Raw genomic sequence first — 19,086 nt, forward strand, 5'->3', positions numbered from 1 at the left:
CTTCACTTCTCCATGCCTTAGTTTTCTCACTTACACAACCTATTTCAGAGGACTGTTGTGAAGATGGAATGACTTAAGGTACGTAAAAGTTTTTAAAAGTAATAAATGAGGGGCCAGTGTAAGAGAATGTTATTTTCTTGTTAATTAATACTATGCTTTTCTTGTTCATATTATAATCTTTCATATGAGAATGAAAGGCTAAATTATCCAATAACAGCCATGGGAGGATCTCAAGATGGGATGAGCTTTTAGGTTCTGAGATTTGAAGCAAAGATTGGTGGATGAGGAGATAGCGCCATAGGATGGAAGAGCTTGTGCTTTAGTCTCAAAAAGACATGAATTTGAATGTTAACTGTGGCACTTGTTGGACTAAATGATTCAACTTCCCTGAGGCTGGGATTCCTTTTCTATAAAATAAGGATGAAAATCTCATGTTTTGCAGGATACTTGTGAAAATTAGAGATAATGAATGTAAAATGCTTGGCACGTAGCACACACCCTATATGTTGGAAGCACTGTTAAAACACTCAGGGACTTGGGTTGAAATGTCCCCACATTTGTCTTTTGCTCTGTAAAAAATAATCTCAGCCGGGTGCGGTGGCTCAAGCCTGTAATCCCAGCACTTCGGGAGCACCAGGCTGGCAGATTGTTTCAGTCTATGAGTTCAAGACCAAGGATCGCTTGAGTCTAGGAGTTCGAGACTAGCCTGGGCAACATGGCGAAACCCCATCACTACCAAAAATAGAAACAAATTAGCACGGCGTGGTGGCGCGACTCTATAGTTCCAAGTACTGGGCAGGCTGAGGTGGGAGGATTGCTTGAGCCCCGGAGGTGGAGGCTGCAGTGAGCGAAGATCGCGCCACTGCACTCCAGTCTGGGCAACAGAGAGAGACCTTGTTTCAAACAAACAAAAAAAAACGCCCGGGTGCGGCGGTTCACGCCTGTAATCCTAGTACTTTGGAAGGCCGAGGCGGGAAGATCACTTGAGGTCAGGAGGTCAAGACCAGCCTGGCCAACATGGTGAAACCCTGTCTCTTCTAAAAACACAAAAGTTAGCCGGGCATGGTGGCAGGCTCCTGTAATCCCAGGTACTCGGGAGGCTGAGGCAGGAGAATCGCTTGAACCTGGGAGGTGGAGGTTGCAGTGAGCCGAGATCGCGCCACTAACACTCCAGGCTGGGCGACAGAACGAGACTCCGTCTCAAACGAAAACAAAAAACAAAGTTATCCTGGTAGTTAAAAGTTTTGTTAAAAAGGAAGTTAAAATTAGTTTGTCACGGAGCTTGGGAGTGTTTGTTTAATCAGTTATCGATAAAGTTTTGGTTAAAAAAAAAAACTCGGTTTGTTCCGTTTCAATAAAGCTTTGTTCAAATAGGGAGAGGGAGCTCATCGCGAGAGTCAGGTGAAACGCGTTTCTAGTTTGGGACCTGATCTCGCGTTGTTTGATGAAGCAGCGGAATGAGGTGAAAGCGAAGCATGAAACATCGCGAGAGGCTACTGGACTTTCGCGACGATTTGTGGGATTGCCCCTCCCCCCTCCTCCGAGTGCCGTTTCGGTTTAATCTAGTGTGTGACTGAGTCTGTGTGAGGGAGAGTGTGTGTGTGGTGTGGAGGTGAAACGGAGGCAAGAAAAGGGGCTCTCTCAGGAGCGAGGGACAAAGGGGGCGTGAGGCACCTAGGCCGCGGGATCCCGGCGACAGGAAGCCGCCCTGAGCCGGGCTACCGGGTAGGGGAAGGGCCCGCGTAGTCCTCGCAGGGCCCCAGAGCCGGAGTCGGCCCCACAGCCCCAGGCCATCGGCTTCTCACTTCCTCGACCTCCCTGGCGCCCGGGCCTGAGGACTGGCTCGGCGGGGGGAAGAAAAGGAAACAGACTTGAGCAGCTCCCCGTTGTCTCGCAACTCCACTGCCGAGGAACTCTCATTTCTTCCCTCGCTCCTTCACCCCCCACCTCATGTAGGAGGGTGCTGAGGAGTCGGGAGGGAGGAGGAGCCTGGGCTACGGTCCCTGCCCTCCACACCCCCTTTCTGGGGCGCTTTGGTGGGCGTGGAATTGGGGTTGGGGGGGTGGGTGGGGGTTGCTTTTTGGAGTGCTGGGGAACTTTTTTCCCTTCTTCAGGTCAGGGGAAAGGGAATGCCCAATTCAGAGAGACATGGGGGCAAGAAGGACGGGAGTGGAGGAGCTTCTGGAACTTTGCAGCCGTCATCGGGAGGCGGCAGCTCTAACAGCAGAGAGCGTCACCGCTTGGTGTCGAAGCACAAGCGGCATAAGTCCAAACACTCCAAAGACATGGGGTTGGTGACCCCCGAAGCAGCATCCCTGGGCACGGTTATCAAACCTTTGGTGGAGTATGATGATATCAGCTCTGATTCCGACACCTTCTCCGATGACATGGCCTTCAAACTAGACAGAAGGGAGAACGACGAACGTCGTGGATCAGATCGGAGCGACCGCCTGCACAAACATCGTCACCACCAGCACAGGCGTTCCCGGGACTTACTAAAAGCTAAACAGACCGAAAAAGAAAAAAGCCAGGAAGTCTCCAGCAAGTCGGGATCGATGAAGGACCGGATATCGGGAAGTTCAAAGCGTTCGAATGAGGAGACTGATGACTATGGGAAGGCGCAGGTAGCCAAAAGCAGCAGCAAGGAATCCAGGTCATCCAAGCTCCACAAGGAGAAGACCAGGAAAGAACGAGAGCTGAAGTCTGGGCACAAAGACCGGAGTAAAAGTCATCGAAAAAGGGAAACACCCAAAAGTTACAAAACAGTGGACAGCCCCAAACGGAGATCCAGGAGCCCCCACAGGAAGTGGTCTGACAGCTCCAAACAAGATGATAGCCCCTCGGGAGCTTCTTATGGCCAAGATTATGACCTTAGTCCCCCAAGATCTCATACCTCGAGCAATTATGACTCCTACAAGAAAAGTCCTGGAAGTACCTCGAGAAGGCAGTCGATCAGCCCACCTTACAAAGAGCCTTCGGCCTACCAGTCAAGCACCCGGTCACCGAGCCCCTACAGTAGGCGACAGAGGTCTGTCAGTCCCTATAGCAGGAGACGGTCGTCCAGCTACGAAAGGAGCGGCTCTTACAGCGGGCGATCACCCAGTCCCTATGGTCGAAGGCGGTCCAGCAGCCCTTTCCTGAGCAAGCGGTCTCTGAGTCGGAGTCCACTCCCCAGGTGAGCTATTTGTCTAACAGTCCTTCCTCATTTAGGGTGGGTTGCGAGGAATTGGCATTCAGCGTGTTAACATTGTGTGGAAGCCCGCAGTGTTCATCATTGATTAGAACAGTTTGCTGTTGGCTAGTCGTTCCAGTGTGTGAGTCTGTCTCCCCTTAACCCAGAATTCGAAAATGAAGAGTACATAGGCCTCAAACCACTAAAGGTAGGTACTTCCAGTGGTGGGGTCTTCAGTTGTAAGCTTCTAAGTGAGAAGTGTCAAAGGTTTCTGCTTAGTGAGTGGATGGAGTTGATACTAGTTCCCAGAGCATGTCTAGCTGTTTCTGTTGCTTAGTTTAAAATTTTTAAAAATCACATTGGTATTAGTGCTTTAGACTCTATGGGACCTGGTTGAAGACTTAAGAAATTACAATGTTTCGTTTGTATTAAAGTTACTTGCCTAGGTTATCCTATTTGTGTTGTCCACTGAGTCCCCAAATCTGTACATTTCTTCATTTCCTACTTGGCACTGTTTTAATAATTTACAAAAGATTCCTGTCTTCTAACTGATGTTTTAGTGGAAATTCAACTGATTAATCTGTTACCCTTTTGATGGTATAACCTAGCAGAAATTGGTTCCAAGGACAATTTGGTTTCCTTTACAGCATCATCACTGACCTACCTTGTGACCGCTGACAATTTTCAAAATCTTTCTCTAAAACACATGGTAATAATGTCTTCCTCATATTTTGACTCCTTTGTGGCCTCACCTCTGTTCACGAAAACAGAACGTGGGCTTTAGGTAGAACTTTGTGGAATCCTAGTGTTGCTTTGTGACCTTTAGCAAATGAGTTAATTTCTCCGTGCCTGAGTTGCTTCAGGTGTAAAATGGGGCTGGTCTTGAACTTCTGAGCTCAAGCAATCCTCCTGCCTCCAAAAGTGCTGGGATTACAGGCATGAGCCACTACGCCTGGCTCATACATGGCTTTTGTATTTCAGTGTAATTTTTACTGATTTAAAGTTACAATTATTCATAAATGATGTGAGTACATCAAGCTGCAGAGTGTTCCTAGCTATCAAGGGCTGGAATTCTTAATGTTTCCTCCTCCATTTTATTATAAAAAATTTTCAAGCACAGAAAGGTTGAAAGAACTGTAGTGAACACCCATATATCTAACACCTAGTTTCTACAATAAATATTTGCTGTATCCAGCATAGTGAGGCCCCCTTCTCTACAGAAAAAAAAAAAAAAAAAAAAATTAGCTGGCCGCGATGGTGCACATCTATGGTCCCCAATGCCTGGGAGGCTGAGGTGGGAGGATTGCTTGAGCCTAGGAAATCAAGGCTGCAGTGAGCTGTGATCACACCACTGCACTTCAGACTGAGTATCAGAGTGAGACCTTGTCTCAAAAAAAAAATTGAGCTGGGAGGAGTGGCTCACACCCGTAATCCCAGCACTTTGGGAGGCCGAGGCGGGCGGATCATGAGATAGGGAGTTTGAGACCAGCCTGATCCTGGTCAGGTGAAACCCTGTCTCCACTAAATATATAAAAAATTAGTTGGGTGTGGTGGCGTGCACCTGTAGTCCCAGCTACTCGGAAGGCTGAGGCAGGAGAATCGGTTGAACCCGGGAGGCAGAGGTTGCAGTGAGCTGAGATCGTGCCGTTGCACTCCAGTCTAGGTAACACAGACAGTAAGACTGTCTCAGAAAAAAAAGCTATGTATTTTGTAATCTGCTTATCCATTAATCTATCTTTTGTTTTCATTTATCTCAAAGTAAGTTGCAGACATCAGTATATTTCATTCTAAAGACTTCAACATGTTTACCATTAGCTGGATTACCATTTTTTTTGGAGGGGTGAGGAGTAAAATTTATATACAGTAAAATGCCTAAGTCTTAAGTGTAGCATTTGTAAAGCTGCTTAGTTTTTTTGTTTGTTTGTTTTTTGTTTTTTTTTTTCTTTTTGAGACAGAGTCTTGTTCTGTCGCCTAGGCTGGAGTTCAGTGGCGCAATCTCAGTTCACTGCAACCTCCACCTCTCTGGATCAAGCTGTTCTCCTGCCTCAGCCTCCTGAGAGTAGCTGGGATTACAAGCGCCCACCATCACATCTGGGTAATTTTTGTATTTTTTAGTAGAGACAGGGTTTCACCATGTTGGCCAGGTTGGTTCGAACTCCTGACCTCAGGTGATCCGCCCGCCTCAGCCTCCCAAAGTGCTGGGATTACAGACGTAAGCCACTGCGCCCGGCCACGCTGTTTAGCTTTTTAAGGAAGTCTAAAAAGTATTCTCAGAATATTTGTTTCTTGATAGAGTAGTTCATTAAGGCTGTAAAAATTGTTAACTGTTGTGGGGTATGGGAATACAGAAGAGTGTGCTAAGACTAAAACACTAAAAGGAGTTTCAGTAAGAAGTGCATCTTTCTAGTGGTTCTTTTTGGATTCTTAGAGAAAACAGCATATGTCATTTTCTCTTAAGAGAGTAGAGGAGGCTGGGCGTGGTGGCTCATGCCTGTAATCCCAAGCACTTTGGGAGGCCAAGGCGGGCAGATCACCTGAGGTCAGGAGTTTGAGACCAGCCTGGCCAACATGGTGAAACCCTGTCTCTACTAAAAATACAAAAATTAGCTGGGCATGGTAGCATGTGACTATAATCCCAGCTACTCAGGTGGCTGAGGCAGGAGAATCGCTTGAACCCAGGAGGTGGAGGTTGTAGTGAGCCAAGGTCATGCCACTGCACTCCAGCCTGGGCGACAGAGTAAGACTGCTTCTCAAAAAAAAAAAGCCACGCCTGTAATCCCACTACATTGGGAGGCTGAGGCGGGCGGATCACCTGAGGTCGGGAGTTCAAGACCAGCCTGACCAATATGGAGAAACCCTGTCTCTACTAAAAATACAAAATTAACCAGGCATGGTGGTGCATGCCTGTAATCCCAGCTACTTGGGAGGCTGACGCGGGAGAATTGCTTGAACCCAGGAGGCAGAGGTTGTGGTGAGCTGCGATTGCAATAATTACACTCCAGCCTGGGCAACAAGAGGAAAACTCCATCTAAAATAAAAATAAAAAAAAAAATCTGAGGAATCTACTCACATAATTTAAACTAGTCAGTAATGGTAAAAATAAGTTTAGAGAAAATTGGAGACACAATATGGTAGCGTAGCATGCAAATAAATCATTATATAATATTCCCAGAGACACATAAACGCTTTTAGTTGGCTTATAGAGAGCATTGTATGTTTGTATGTGTGCATTATATGTTTTTCTTCATTGGTTGAAATTCTAAACAGTACAAAAATATTGTAGAGTCAAAATAGAGGAACATACAGATCCCTTCTTCGATATTCTCTGTGTTTTCTTCCTTGGGAGACAGTCAAAATGAAATAAGCAACATTTTATTTTATTTTATTTTATTTTATTTTATTTTATTTTATTTTATTTTTTTGAAACGGAGTCTTACTCTGTGGCCAGGCTGGAGTGCAGGGCGCGATCTCGGCTCACTGCAACTTCCGCCTCCCAAGTTCAAGCGATTCTCCTACCTCAGCCTCCCAAGTAGCTGGGACTACAGGTGCGTGCCACCATGCCTTGCTAATTTTTGTATTTTTAGTCCAGACAGGGTTTCACCATGTTGGCCAGGATGGTCTTGATCTCTTGACCTCGGGATCTGCCTGCCTCGGCCTCCCAAAGTGCTAGGATTACAGGCATGAGCCACTGCACCCAGCCAGACAACCTCATTTTAAAAGACTGAAGATGCTTTGGCAGAAAGGCAGTGTCTTTGCATTTGCCAGTTTAGCAATGATTAATAGTTGAGTGGAACCTAGCTTAATTCCGGGAGTGGGGGGGAAATACTTTTGTTTTTGAAGACATTTCTTGAAGACACATTGTTTATTGCTGACTGTGTTTACCTATTTGTATCTACTTCTCCGCTTTTTTCTAGAAGAGTGAACCTGGAACTTAAATGTAGCATTTGTATCACTAAAAATACTGCAAGTATATGGCCATCCAAATCTATTAACAGTAGGCTTCTGTGAGAAATTGAAGTGTTTGTAACAGACTTCCTTAGGAAGATTTGGTCATGCTGACTAAAACAATAGTACTTGGTAGCTAGCTAGCATTAGTGTTTTGGGTTTTACATGTTTTCCCTGGGATAGAGATGTTACTTAGATACATTTCAAGCAGAGAAAACCTCTTGATTCAGCCAAATATGTACCGAAGGAATATTAGTTTTAAGGGTAAGTGGATATTTGGTAAATATCAGTACCTTTCAGTATTTTATACTCGTATGTTCATGTTTGTGTTGTTTTTTAGTTCTGTTGATTCCAACAATATTTATATTTATATTTTTATTTTTTGAGGCAGTGTGTGTCTCTGTCCATCGGGCTGGAGTGCAGTGGCGTGATCTTGGCTCACTGCAACCTCCGCCTCCTGGGTTCAAGCAGTTCTTCTGCCTCAGCCTCCCGAGCAGCTGGGATTACAGGCACACACCACCATGCCTGGCTAATTTTTTTGTATTAGTAGAGATGGGGTTTCACCATATTGGTCAGGCTGGTCTCAAACTCTTGATTTAAGGGCGATCCACCCGCCTTGGCCTCCCAAAGTGCTGGGGTTATAGGCATGAGCCACCGCACACAGCTTCCAATAATAATTTTGTATTTTAACTAACTGTTGGAAGCAAACTTGCAAGAAGCAGTATAGGTAAAAGAAAATCATCGCTGCCATTATGCAAGTTGTTTCCTTTACACATATATGTCGTTTTGAAACATTTTGGTTCATGTCAGTGTTACTGTATGTCAGTCTTACCATATCTCCCTGATCAAAGATAAAGGAAGACATTGATGATCTAGAATGTAAGCAATTTGTTTTAGACTACTGGGAAAATTTTGTTTTGTCCAGTTATGCTTTTAATGCTTTTATTTTATTAATTTTTTTGAGACAGAGTTTCACTCTTGTTGCCCAGGCTGGAGTGCAATGGCGCAATCTCAGCTCACCACAACCTCTGCCTCCCAGGTTCAAGCTATTCTCCTGCCTCAGCCTCCCGAGTAGCTGGGATTACAGGCATGGACCACCATGCCCGGCTAATTTTGTATTTTTAGTAGAGACAGTGTTTCTCCGTATTGGTCAGGCTAGTCTCAGACTCCCAAACTCAGGTGATCTGCCTGCCTCAGCCTCCTAAAGTGTTGGGATTACAGGCGTGAGCCATAGCGCCTGGCGCTTTTAATATTTTTATTTAATTTAATTAATTTATTTATTTATGTTTTGAGACAGATTTTCGCTCTGTCGCCAGGCTGGAGTGCAGTGGCGAGATCTCTGCTCACTGTAACCTTGGCTCACTGCAACCTCTGCCTCCTGGGTTTAAGCGATTCTCCTCCCTCAGCCTCCCAAGTAGCTGGGAATACAAGCATGCACCACCACACCCAGCTAATTTTTGTGTTTTTAGTAGATACGGGGTTTCACCACGTTGGCCAAGATGGTCTTGATCTCCTGACCTTGTGATCCACCGCCTCGGCCTCCCAAAGTGCTGGGATTACAGATTTGTTTTTTGTTTTATCTCACATTGAGACATCAGCAGGTTAGGCTTTAGTAAAAAGCAGTAAGAATTAATGAGATTTGGGTTTCAACTTAAAATGATCTGCCCCATAGATTCCCAGATTTTATTTCCAAAGCCTTCCTTAAGAAGAAGGTTAATCAAACATGTAATAATACCTTCCTTTAGAAGTTTCTAAAAGTCGATTAGAAATCATTTTATAATAAAGATATCAGGAGCCCTCATGTTTTGAAAAGTTCTAACAAATTTTGGTAAAATATTTTCTCCACTTTGTTTTGTAAATCCTAAGTCTTATGTGTTGGGAATTTGTTTAGTACTTTATTTTAAACTTTACAACTTTATTATAAACTTATTGCAAGGAACAATATATTTTTCTGAGATCTGCCAATTAAAAAACTCTGTAGTTAACAAATTTAGGTTTTGGTGAAGCATGCTTATTGCTTTTAACTTTCTGATGGATATAACCCAATTTTACTATGGAGTGTGACTTCTTTTTTTCTTTTTTTGAGACGGAATTTTGCTGTTGTTGCCCAGGCTGGAGTGCAATGGCGCAGTCTTGGCTCACCACAAATTCTGCCTCCCAGGTTCAAGCAATTCTCCTGCCTCAGCCTCCCAAGTAGCTGGGATTACAGGCGCCCACCACCACGCCTGGCTAATTTTGTATTTTTTAGTAGAGACGGAGTTTCTCATGGTTGGTCAGGCTGGTCTCAAACTCCCAACCTCAGGTGATCTACCCATCTTGGCCTTCCAAAATACTGGGATTACAGGTGTGAGCCACTGCACCCAACCGAGCATGACTTCTTTATCCTGTTTTCACTTTATCAGGGATTAAAATCAGAATTCTGAAAGTAATCATTGTGAATATGGCTCTTTCTTTTCCAATATGGGAAAAGATTAGTGACCCATCTTTTTTCAGATGAACAAGTAGTAGATAATTTTATTGTTTTTTTTTTTTTTTTTTGAGACGGAGTCCTGCTCTGTCGCCCAGGCTGGAGTGCAGTGGCGCGATCTCAGCTCACTGCAAGCTCCGCCTCCCGGGTTCACGCCATTCTCCTGCCTCAGCCTCCTGAGTAGCTGGAACTACAGGCGCCCGCCACCGCGCCCGGCTAATTTTTTGAATTTTAGTAGAGACGGGGCTTCACCATGGTCTCGATCTCCTGACCTTGTGATCCGCCCATCTCGGCCTCCCAAAGTGCTGGGATTACAGGCGTGAGCCACCGCGCCCGGCCGATAATTTTATTGTTATATGATTCAGATATGTTTTCATGTAGGATTATTTAGTTTAATCTTTTTTTTTTTTTTTTTTTTTTTGAGGTTGAATCTCCCTCTGTCGCTCAGCTGGTGTGCAGTGGGCTCACTGTAAGCTCCACCTCCCAGGTTCATGCCATTCTCCTGCCTCAGCCTTCTGAGTAGTCGGAACTACAGGTGCCTGCCACCATGCCCAGCTAATTTTTTGTATTTTTTAATAGAGATGGGGTTTCACTGTGTTAGCCAGAATGGGCTTGGTCTCCTGACCTTGTGATCCACCCGCCTTGGCCTCCCAAAGTGTTGGGATTGCAAGTGTGAGCCACCGTGCCCGGCCAGTTTAATCTATTTTTTAAATGAACTTTATTTTTTTAAGACTTACAGAAAAGTTGTGAAGATAGTGCAAAGAAGTCTCATATATCCCTGCATCCAGTTTCCCTTATTGTTAACATCTTACATTCATGTGGTACAGTTGTTACAGTTAATGAACCAATATTGATACATAATTGTAAACTGGAGTCCATGCTTTATTTAGATTTACTTAGTCTACCTAATGTCCATTTTCTTTTTTTTTTTTTTTTTTTTTTTTTTTTTTTTTTTTTTTTTTTGAGACAGAGTCTTGCTCTGCCGCCGAGGCTGGAGTGCAGTGGCCGGATCTCAGCTCACTGCAAGCTCCACCTCCCAGGTTTATGCCATTCTCCTGCCTCAGCCTCCTGAGTAGCTGGGACTACAGGTGCCCGCCACCTCGCCCGGCTAATTTTTTGAATTTTTTAGTAGAGACGGGGTTTCACTGTGTTAGCCAGGATGATCTCAATCTCCTGACCTTGTGATCCGCCCATCTCGGCCTCCCAAAGTGCTGGGATTACAGGCTTGAGCCACTGCTCCTGGCCCTAATGCCCATTTTTTGTTCCAGGATCTTACTCATTATACCATCTTACATTTAGTCCTGTTTCCTTGGGGTGCCTCTTGATTGGGCTGGTTTCTCAGACTTTCCTTGGTTTTGATGGCACTTAATCTATTTGAAGATTGATAAGTTACAGTTTTTCATAGTTTGTTTTGTTGATCTGTTTTCCTCCATATACTACTGTAGTCTATTCATTTAAAACTGCCTTTTTATTTTTCCAGTAGGAAATCCATGAAGTCCAGAAGTAGAAGTCCTGCATATTCAAGACATTCATCTTCTCATAGTAAAAAGAAGAGATCCAGTTCACGTAGTCGTCATTCCAGTATCTCACCTGTCAGGCTTCCACTGAATTCCAGTCTGGGAGCTGAACTCAGTAGGAAAAAGAAGGAAAGAGCAGCTGCTGCTGCTGCAGCAAAAATGGATGGAAAGGAATCCAAGGGTTCACCTGTATTTTGCCTAGAAAAGAGAACAGTTCAGTAGAGGCTAAAGATTCAGGTTTGGAGTCTAAAAAGTTACCCAGAAGTGTAAAATTGGAAAAATCTGCTCCAGATACTGATCTGGTGAATGTAACACATCTAAACACAGAGATAAAAAATTCTTTAGATACAGGGAAAGTAAAGTTGGATGAGAACTCTGAGAAGCATCTTGTTAAAGATTTGAAAGCACAGGGAACAAGAGACTCTAAACCCATAGCACTAAAGGAGGAGATTGTTACTCCAAAGGAGACAGAAACATCAGAAAAGGAGACCCCTCCACCTCTTCCTACAATTACTTCTCCTCCACCCCCTCTACCAACTACTACCCCTCCACCTCAGACACCCCCTTTGCCACCTTTGCCTCCAGTACCAGCTCTTCCGCAGCAACCACCTCTGCCTCCTTCTCAGCCAGCATTTAGTCAGGTTCCTGCTTCCAGTACTTCAACTTTGCCCTCTTCTACTCACTCAAAGACATCTGCTGTGTCCTCTCAGGCAAATTCTCAGCCCCCTGTACAGGTTTCTATGAAGACTCAAGTATCTGTGACAGCTGCTATTCCACACCTGAAAACTTCAACGTTGCCTCCTCTGCCCCTCCCACCCTTATTACCTGGAGATGATGACATGGATAGGTAAGTCCTATAGTGAACTGGAAAAAACCCACTTGATCTAAACATATAGCATTTTTTGTTTTAATCTTTGTCAAAACTACCCTCATGGTTTTATGAGCAGGAAATGCCTTTGATATTTTCAGTGGGAAAGTCTATATTTATGACATTATTACTCGGAAAGAGAGAATTAGAATTTGAGGCCTGGTTAACCCATTTTATCATTAAGTTTACTTTATTTATTTATTTATTTTTTATTTTGAGACATGGTTTTGCTCTGTCGTCCAGGCTGTAGTGCAGTGGTGTCATCTCGGCTTACTGCAGCATCTGCCTCCTGGGTTCAAGCGATTCTTCCGCCTCAGCCTCAGCCTCCTCAGCAGCTGGTACTACAGGCATGCACCACCATGCCTGGCTAATTTTTGTATTTTTTATAGAGACGGGGTTTTGCCATGTTGGCTGTGCTGGTCTCGAGCTCCTGACCTGAAGTGATTTTCCCGCCTTGGCCTGCTAAAGTGCTGAGATTATAGGCGTGAGCCACTGTGCCTAGTCTAAGTTTATTGATAATGCTAATTTTGATTAAAATTTGAAAAAAACGAGTTTTTCCGTTAAATTTTTGTTGAAAATATTAATACCTATAGAATAATTAAAAGTAATAGGCTGGGTACAGTGGCTTATACCTGTAATCCCAGCACTTTGGGAGGCTGAGGCAGGTGGATCACCTGAGGTCAGGAGTTCAAGACCAGCCTGGCCAACATGGTGAAACCCCCGTCTCTGCTAAAAATACAAAACTTAGCTGGGTGTGGTGGTGGGCCCCTGTAATCCCAGCTACTTGAGAGGCTGAGGTAGCAGAATCGCTTGAGCCCAGGATACGGAGGTTGCAGCAAGCCAAGATTGCTAATTGACGTATTTGCTTTAACTGTGGGTATCATGACACTTCTAAGTACTTCAGCATGTCTCTTCTAGTAATGACGTTGTTCTATGTAATTACAGTATCTTCATCACCCTGAAAAATTTAGGATTGACTTAATAACGTCAATAGTTATGTAAATAACATGCTATCTGCCATGCGCAGTGGCTCATGCCTGTAATCCTGGCACTTTGGGAGGCTGAGGCGGGTGGATCATGAGGTTAGGAGATCAAGACCATCTTGGTGAACATGGTGAAACCCTGCCTGTACTAAAAATATAAAAAATTAGCCGGGCGTGGTGGCAGACGCCTGTAGTCCCAGCTACTCGGGAGGCTGAGGTAAGAATGGCGTGAACCTGGGAGGCAGAGCTTGTAGTGAGTTGAGATCGTACCACTGCACTCCAGCCTGGGCACAGAACGAGACTCCATCTCAAAAAAACCAAACCAAACCAAACAAAAATGCTATCAATAATAATAATATGTAACCAAATAGTCCCAGTAGCCCCAAAATGTCTTTATTGTTGGTTTTGTTTTCAGTTGGAATTCAGAATAACTCACAAAATGTCATTTATAGCCGAGTTTGTTTTTTCTCTCCTGAACCAGGGTCCAAACTGGTTTATTTTGAAAAGGGCTGCTTTTTTTTTTTTTAATTATTCCATATAAAGTAAAAGAATAATATGTAAAGTATTTGCTAATTAGAATATAATTCACAGTGGGATGATGGGAAGAACTTTAATTTTAATGAGTTCTCTGAATATTGAGAATTGAAATGATTACGAAGCATGAATCTAATTTTATAGAAGACATTAACAAAAATATTTCTTTAAGGCTGGACTTGGTGGCTCACGCCTGTAATTTCAGCACTCTGGGAAACTGAGGTGGATAAGATCACTTGAACCCAGGAGTTCAAGATCAGCCTGGCCAACATGGTGGTACCCCATCTCTACTAAAACATACAAAATTAGCCAGGCGTGGCCAGGTACGGTGGCTCATCATACCTTTAATCCCAGCATTTTGGGAGGCTGAGGCGGGTGGATCACGAGGTCAGGAGTTCAAGACCAGCCTGGCCAAGATGGTGAAACCGTCTCTACTAAAAATACAAAAATTAGCTGGGCGTGGTGATGGGTGCCTGTAGTCCCAGCTACTGGGAAGGCTGAGGCAGAGAATTGCTTGTGAGGTTGCAGTGAGCCGAGATCGTGCCACTGCACTCCAGCCTTGGCAACGGAGCGACGCTCCATCTCAAAAAAAAAAAAAAGAGGCCGGGCGTGGTGGCTCAAGCCTGTAATCCTAGCACTTTGGGAGGCCGAGACAGGCGGATCACGAGGTCAGGAGATCGAGACCATCCTGGCTAACCCGGTGAAACCCCGTCTCTACTAAAAAATACAAAAAACTAGCCAGGCGAGGTGGCGGGCGCCTGTAGTCCCAGCTACTCGGGAGGCTGAGGCAGGAGAATGGCGTGAACCCGGGGAGGTGGAGCTTGCAGTGAGCTGAGATCCAGCCACTGCACTCCAGCCTGGGTGACAGAGTGAGAGTCCGTCTCAAAAAAAAAAAAAAAAAAAGAAAGAAAAATTAGCCAGGCGTGGTAGCAGGCGCCTGTAATCCCAGCTGCTCAGGAGGCTGAGGTGGGAGGATCACTTGAACGCAGGAGGTGGAGGCTGCAGTGAGCTGAGGTCATGCCACTGCACTGCAGCCTGGGCGACAGAGCGAAATTCTGTTTGAAAACAATATATATGTATTTCTTTAGTATCTTGACAGGACTAACTAGGCATGTACCACCAAACACACTTGCTTTAGCAGTGACATGTGATGGCAGTCTTTGTGTTAGGGTTTGCTTATTCTACTGCAATCCTATGCTCTTTGGGATGTGAATTACATTTATTGAAACGAACTTTTCATTTTAAGCGCAAAATTCAGTGCCACTGATCTTACATCCTAGCCTAATTCCCAGGCCTCCGTTCCTTTCAAGGTAATAATTGTAGTTTTATTTCATTTTATTTTGAGACAGGCTCTGGCTCTGTCCCTCAGGCTGGAGTTCAGTGGTGCAATCTGGGCTCTTTGCAACCTCTGCCTCCCAGACTCAGGTGATCTTCCCATCTCAACTTCCTGACTCGTTGGGATTACAGGTGCACACCACCACATCCGGCTAATTTATTTTTTATAGAGATGGGATTTCATCATGTTGCCCAGGTTGGTCTTGAGCTCCTGGGCTCAAGTGATCCATTGCCTTGGCTTCCAAAGTGTTGGGATTACAGGCATGAACCACCACTTCTGGCCAATATTGGTGATTTGAATGATGATACATTGCAGCCCTCGGTGAGAAAGTATGTTTTTTCATACTTACCCTCTGTTCCTTTAAAGAAGATGCAAATACAGTAAATGGAAAAGGGGAGAAAAATTTTAAGGAATGGTTCTATCACTATTTATAGAAAGAAATATGATGTGTGATGTTTCCTTTTTTTTTTTTTTTTTCCTTCGGCGTGACCAGACTGCCAAAATCTGATTTTTTATTTATTTTTTCAGACGGAGTCTCTTTCTGTTGCCCAGGCTAGAGTGCAATGACGCGATCTCGGCTCACTGCAACCTCTGCATCCTGGGTTCAAGCGATTCTCCTGCCTCAGCTCCTCTGAGTAGCTGGGATTACAGGCATGTGCCACCATGGCTGGCTAATTTTTGTAATTTTTAGTAGGGACAGGGTTTCACCATGTTGGCCAGGCTGGTCTCAAACTCCTGACCTTAAATGATCCTCCCACCTCGGCCTTCCAAAGTGCTGGGATTACAGGCGTGAGCCGCCACACCCAACCCAAAATGTGATTTTAAAGAAAAATTCCACGTATTCTTTCTAACATTAATAGATATTTATAGACTGAGCTTTGTGGATATAATCCCAGCACTTTGAGAGGCCACGGTGGGAGGATTGTTTAAAGCCAGGAGTTCAAAACCAGCCTGGACAACAACATAGTGAGACCCCATCTCTATAAAACATTTAAAAATTAGTTGGATGTGGTGGCAGGTACCTTTAGCCCTAACTACTTGGGAGGCTGAGGCAGGAGGATCACTTGAGCCCAGGAGTTCAAGGCTGTGGTGAACTGTGATTGGGTTGCTGTATGCTAGCTTGTGAAAGAGACCTTGTCTCTAAAAAGAAAATTTTAATTAAAAAAATAATAATAAATTCTGCCACGTGATGAAAATTACAGAAGAGAAGATGAGAACCTGAATTTTCTTTTTTTTTTTTTTGAGTCGGAGTCTCTCATTATTGCCCAGGCTGGAGTGCAGTGGCAATCTTGGCTCACTGCAAACTCCGCCTCTCAGGTTCAAGCGATAGAATCCAAGTGGCTGGGATTACAGGTGCCCGCCACCACGCCCAGCTAATTTTTTGTATTTCTAGTGGAGATGGAGTTTTATCATGTTGGCCAGGCTGGTCTGGAACTCCTGACCTCATGATTCTCCCACGTCGGCCTCCCAAAGTGCTGTGATTACAGCTGTGAGCCACTGCACCCCGGAACCGAACCTCAAATTTATGTGAAAAAAATTAACTTGAGGTCCAAAATATAGATAGATAAAACCCAAAGATAAAAAGATAAAAGTCATATTCTTATAGTTTTTGTTGGTAAAGGAAATAGTTGAGCATTATCCAAAGGGACCCTAGCCCTTTAGCTATAGGAACCTCATTTCAATACTTGTTTACATAGTGACTAGAACATTAATATGGGTAAGAATCTTGAATTTTTTTTTTCATTCAAGAAAAGTGTTTAGGAAACAAAAAGGAACTCTTGATTTTTTTTTTTTTTTTTGAGACAGATTCTCTCTCATAGCCAGGCTGGAAGTTCAGTGGCAAGATCTTGGCTCACTGCAACTTCCCAGGGTTCAAGCGATTCTCCTGCCTCAGCCTCCCAAGTAGCTGAGACCACAGGCACTTGCCACCACACCCAACTAATTTTTGTATTTTTTTTTTTTTTTTGAGACGGAGTCTCGCTCTGTTGCCCAGGCTGGAGTGCAGTGGCCGGATCTCAGCTCACTGCAAGCTCCGCCTCTGGGGTTTACGCCATTCTCCTGCCTCAGCCTCCCAGTAGATGGGACTACAGGCACCCGCCACCTCGCTTGGCTAGTTTTTTGTATTTTTTAGTAGAGACAGGGTTTCACAGTGTTTGCCAGGATGGTCTCGATCTCCTGACCTCGTGATCTGCCCGTCTCGGCCTCCCAAAGTGCTGGGATTACAGGCTTGAGCCACCGCGCCCGGCCTAATTTTTGTATTTTTAGTAGAGGTGGGGTTTCACTATATTTCGCCTGGATGGTCTCGATCTCTTGATCTCGTGATCCATCCGCCTCAGCCTCCGAAAGTACTGGGATTACAGGTGTGAACCTCCGTGCCCCACTTAATATTATTTTGTTTATTTTTTGAGATGGAATTTTTGCTCGTCACCCAAGCTGGAGTGCAGCGGTGCCATCTCAGCTGCATCCGCCTCCTGGGTTCAAGCAATTCTCCTGCCTCAGCTTCCCAAGTAGCTGGGATTGCAGGCACCTGCTACCACACTGACCTAATTTTGTATTTTTAGTAGAGACTGGGTTTCGCCTTGTTGGCCAGGCTGGTCAGGAACTCCTGACCTCAGGTGATCTGCTTGCCTTGGCCCCAACAAAGTGCAGAGATTACAGGCGTGAGCCACTGTGCCTTGCCATTTTTTTTTTTTTTTTTTGTGAGGCAGTTCTGCTCTGTCACCCAGCCTGGAGTGCCTTGGGGTGATCTTGGCTCACTGCAACCTCCACCTCCCAAGTTCAAGCAATTCTCTTGCCTTAGCCTCCTGAGTAGCTGGGATTACAGGCGCCCACCACCATGCCTGGCTAATTTGTGTATTTTTATTAGAGATGGGGTTTCACCATGTTAGTTACGAACTCCTGACCTTAAATGATCCACCTGCCTCAGGCTTCCAATGTGCTGGAATTACAGGTGTGAACCACAGGCCTGGCCCTAATCTAATTATTATTGTTATTATTATTTTTGAGACAGTCTTGCTCTGTTGCCCAGGCTGGATTGTAGTGGCGCAATCTTGGCTCACCGCAACCTCTGCCTCCCAGGTTCAAGTGATTTTCCTGCCTCAGCCTCCCAACTAGCTGGGACTATAGGTGCATGCCACCATGCCCAGCTAATTTTTTTGTATTTTTAGTAGAGACGGAGTTTTTCACTATGGTGGTCAGGCTGGTCTCGAACTCTTGACCTTGTGATCCGCCTGCCTTGGCCTCCCAAAGTGCTGGGATTACAGACATGAGCCACTGCGCCCAGCTAATTTTTGTATGTTTAGTAGAGACGGGGTTTCACTGCATTGACCAGGCTGGTCTTGAACTCCTGACCTCAGGGTCTGTCTGCCTTGGCCTCCCAAAGTACTGGGATTACAGGTATGAGCCACTGCACTGGGCCAATCTAATTATTCTTAAACATGTTTTTTTTTTTTTTTTAGCCACCTTCTCCTCCAGCTCTTTTTTAAGAGACGGGGTCTTGCTCTGTTGCCCAGGTTTGTCCCAAACTGCTCAATCATGTTATCCTTCTACCTTGGCATACCTGAATGCTGGCATTACATGTGTGAGCTGCTGAGTTTGGCCATGATTTTTTTTTTTTTTGGAGATAGATTCCCACTGTCACCCAAGCTAGAGTGCAGTGGCTCAATCTCAGCTTACTGCAACTTCTGCCTCTGGGGTTCACACGACTCTCCTGCCTCAGCCTCCCCAGTAGCTGGGACTGCAGGCACATGCCACCACACGCGGATAACTTTTTTGTATTTTTAGCAGAGACAGGGTTTCACAGTGTCAGCCAGGCTGATCCCGTCCTGAACTCCTGACCTCAGGTGATCCACCTGCCTTGGCCTCCCATAGTGCTGGGATTAGAAGCATGAGCCACTGCGCCCAAGCCTGGCCATTATTATTATCAGTTTTCTACATATAAATAAATTATTAAGGGTAGAAAAATGGAAATAGACCAGGTGCTATGGTTCATTCCTATAATCCCAGCCCTTTGGGAGGCCAAAGCAAGAGGATTACTTGAGCCCAGGTGCTTGAGACCAGTCTAGACTACATAGCCAGACCCTGTTTCTACCATTAAACAAAAAAAAGAGCATGGTAGCATGCATCTGTGGTCTGAGCTACTTGGGAGACTGAGGTGGGATGATTACTGGAGCCTGGAAGGTCGGAGCTACAGTGAGCCATGATCGCACCACTGCACTCTAGCCTGGATAACAGTGAGATGTCTCAAAAAAAAAAAAAAAAAAAA

At 44.9% G+C, this 19,086-nt stretch overlaps 1 protein-coding gene across 1 annotated transcript in view; it reads left to right on the forward strand.

Annotated features, from left to right (window-relative positions):
* Positions 1-1,522: 1,522 nt before the first annotated feature.
* The window catches only part of CDK12 (cyclin dependent kinase 12), an 80,362-nt gene continuing 62,798 nt past the window's right edge, over positions 1,523-19,086 (forward strand). The window contains 4 exon segments of the mRNA XM_017869236.1: positions 1,523-3,175; positions 11,065-11,294; positions 11,297-11,948; positions 12,888-12,913. Coding sequence (XP_017724725.1) covers positions 2,130-3,175; positions 11,065-11,294; positions 11,297-11,948; positions 12,888-12,913 — 1,954 coding nt within the window. The 5' untranslated portion in view covers positions 1,523-2,129.

This window comes from Rhinopithecus bieti, unplaced genomic scaffold (assembly GCF_001698545.2).
Source record: "Rhinopithecus bieti isolate Rb0 unplaced genomic scaffold, ASM169854v2 scaffold_5019, whole genome shotgun sequence".
Classification (NCBI taxonomy): domain Eukaryota; kingdom Metazoa; phylum Chordata; class Mammalia; order Primates; family Cercopithecidae; genus Rhinopithecus; species Rhinopithecus bieti.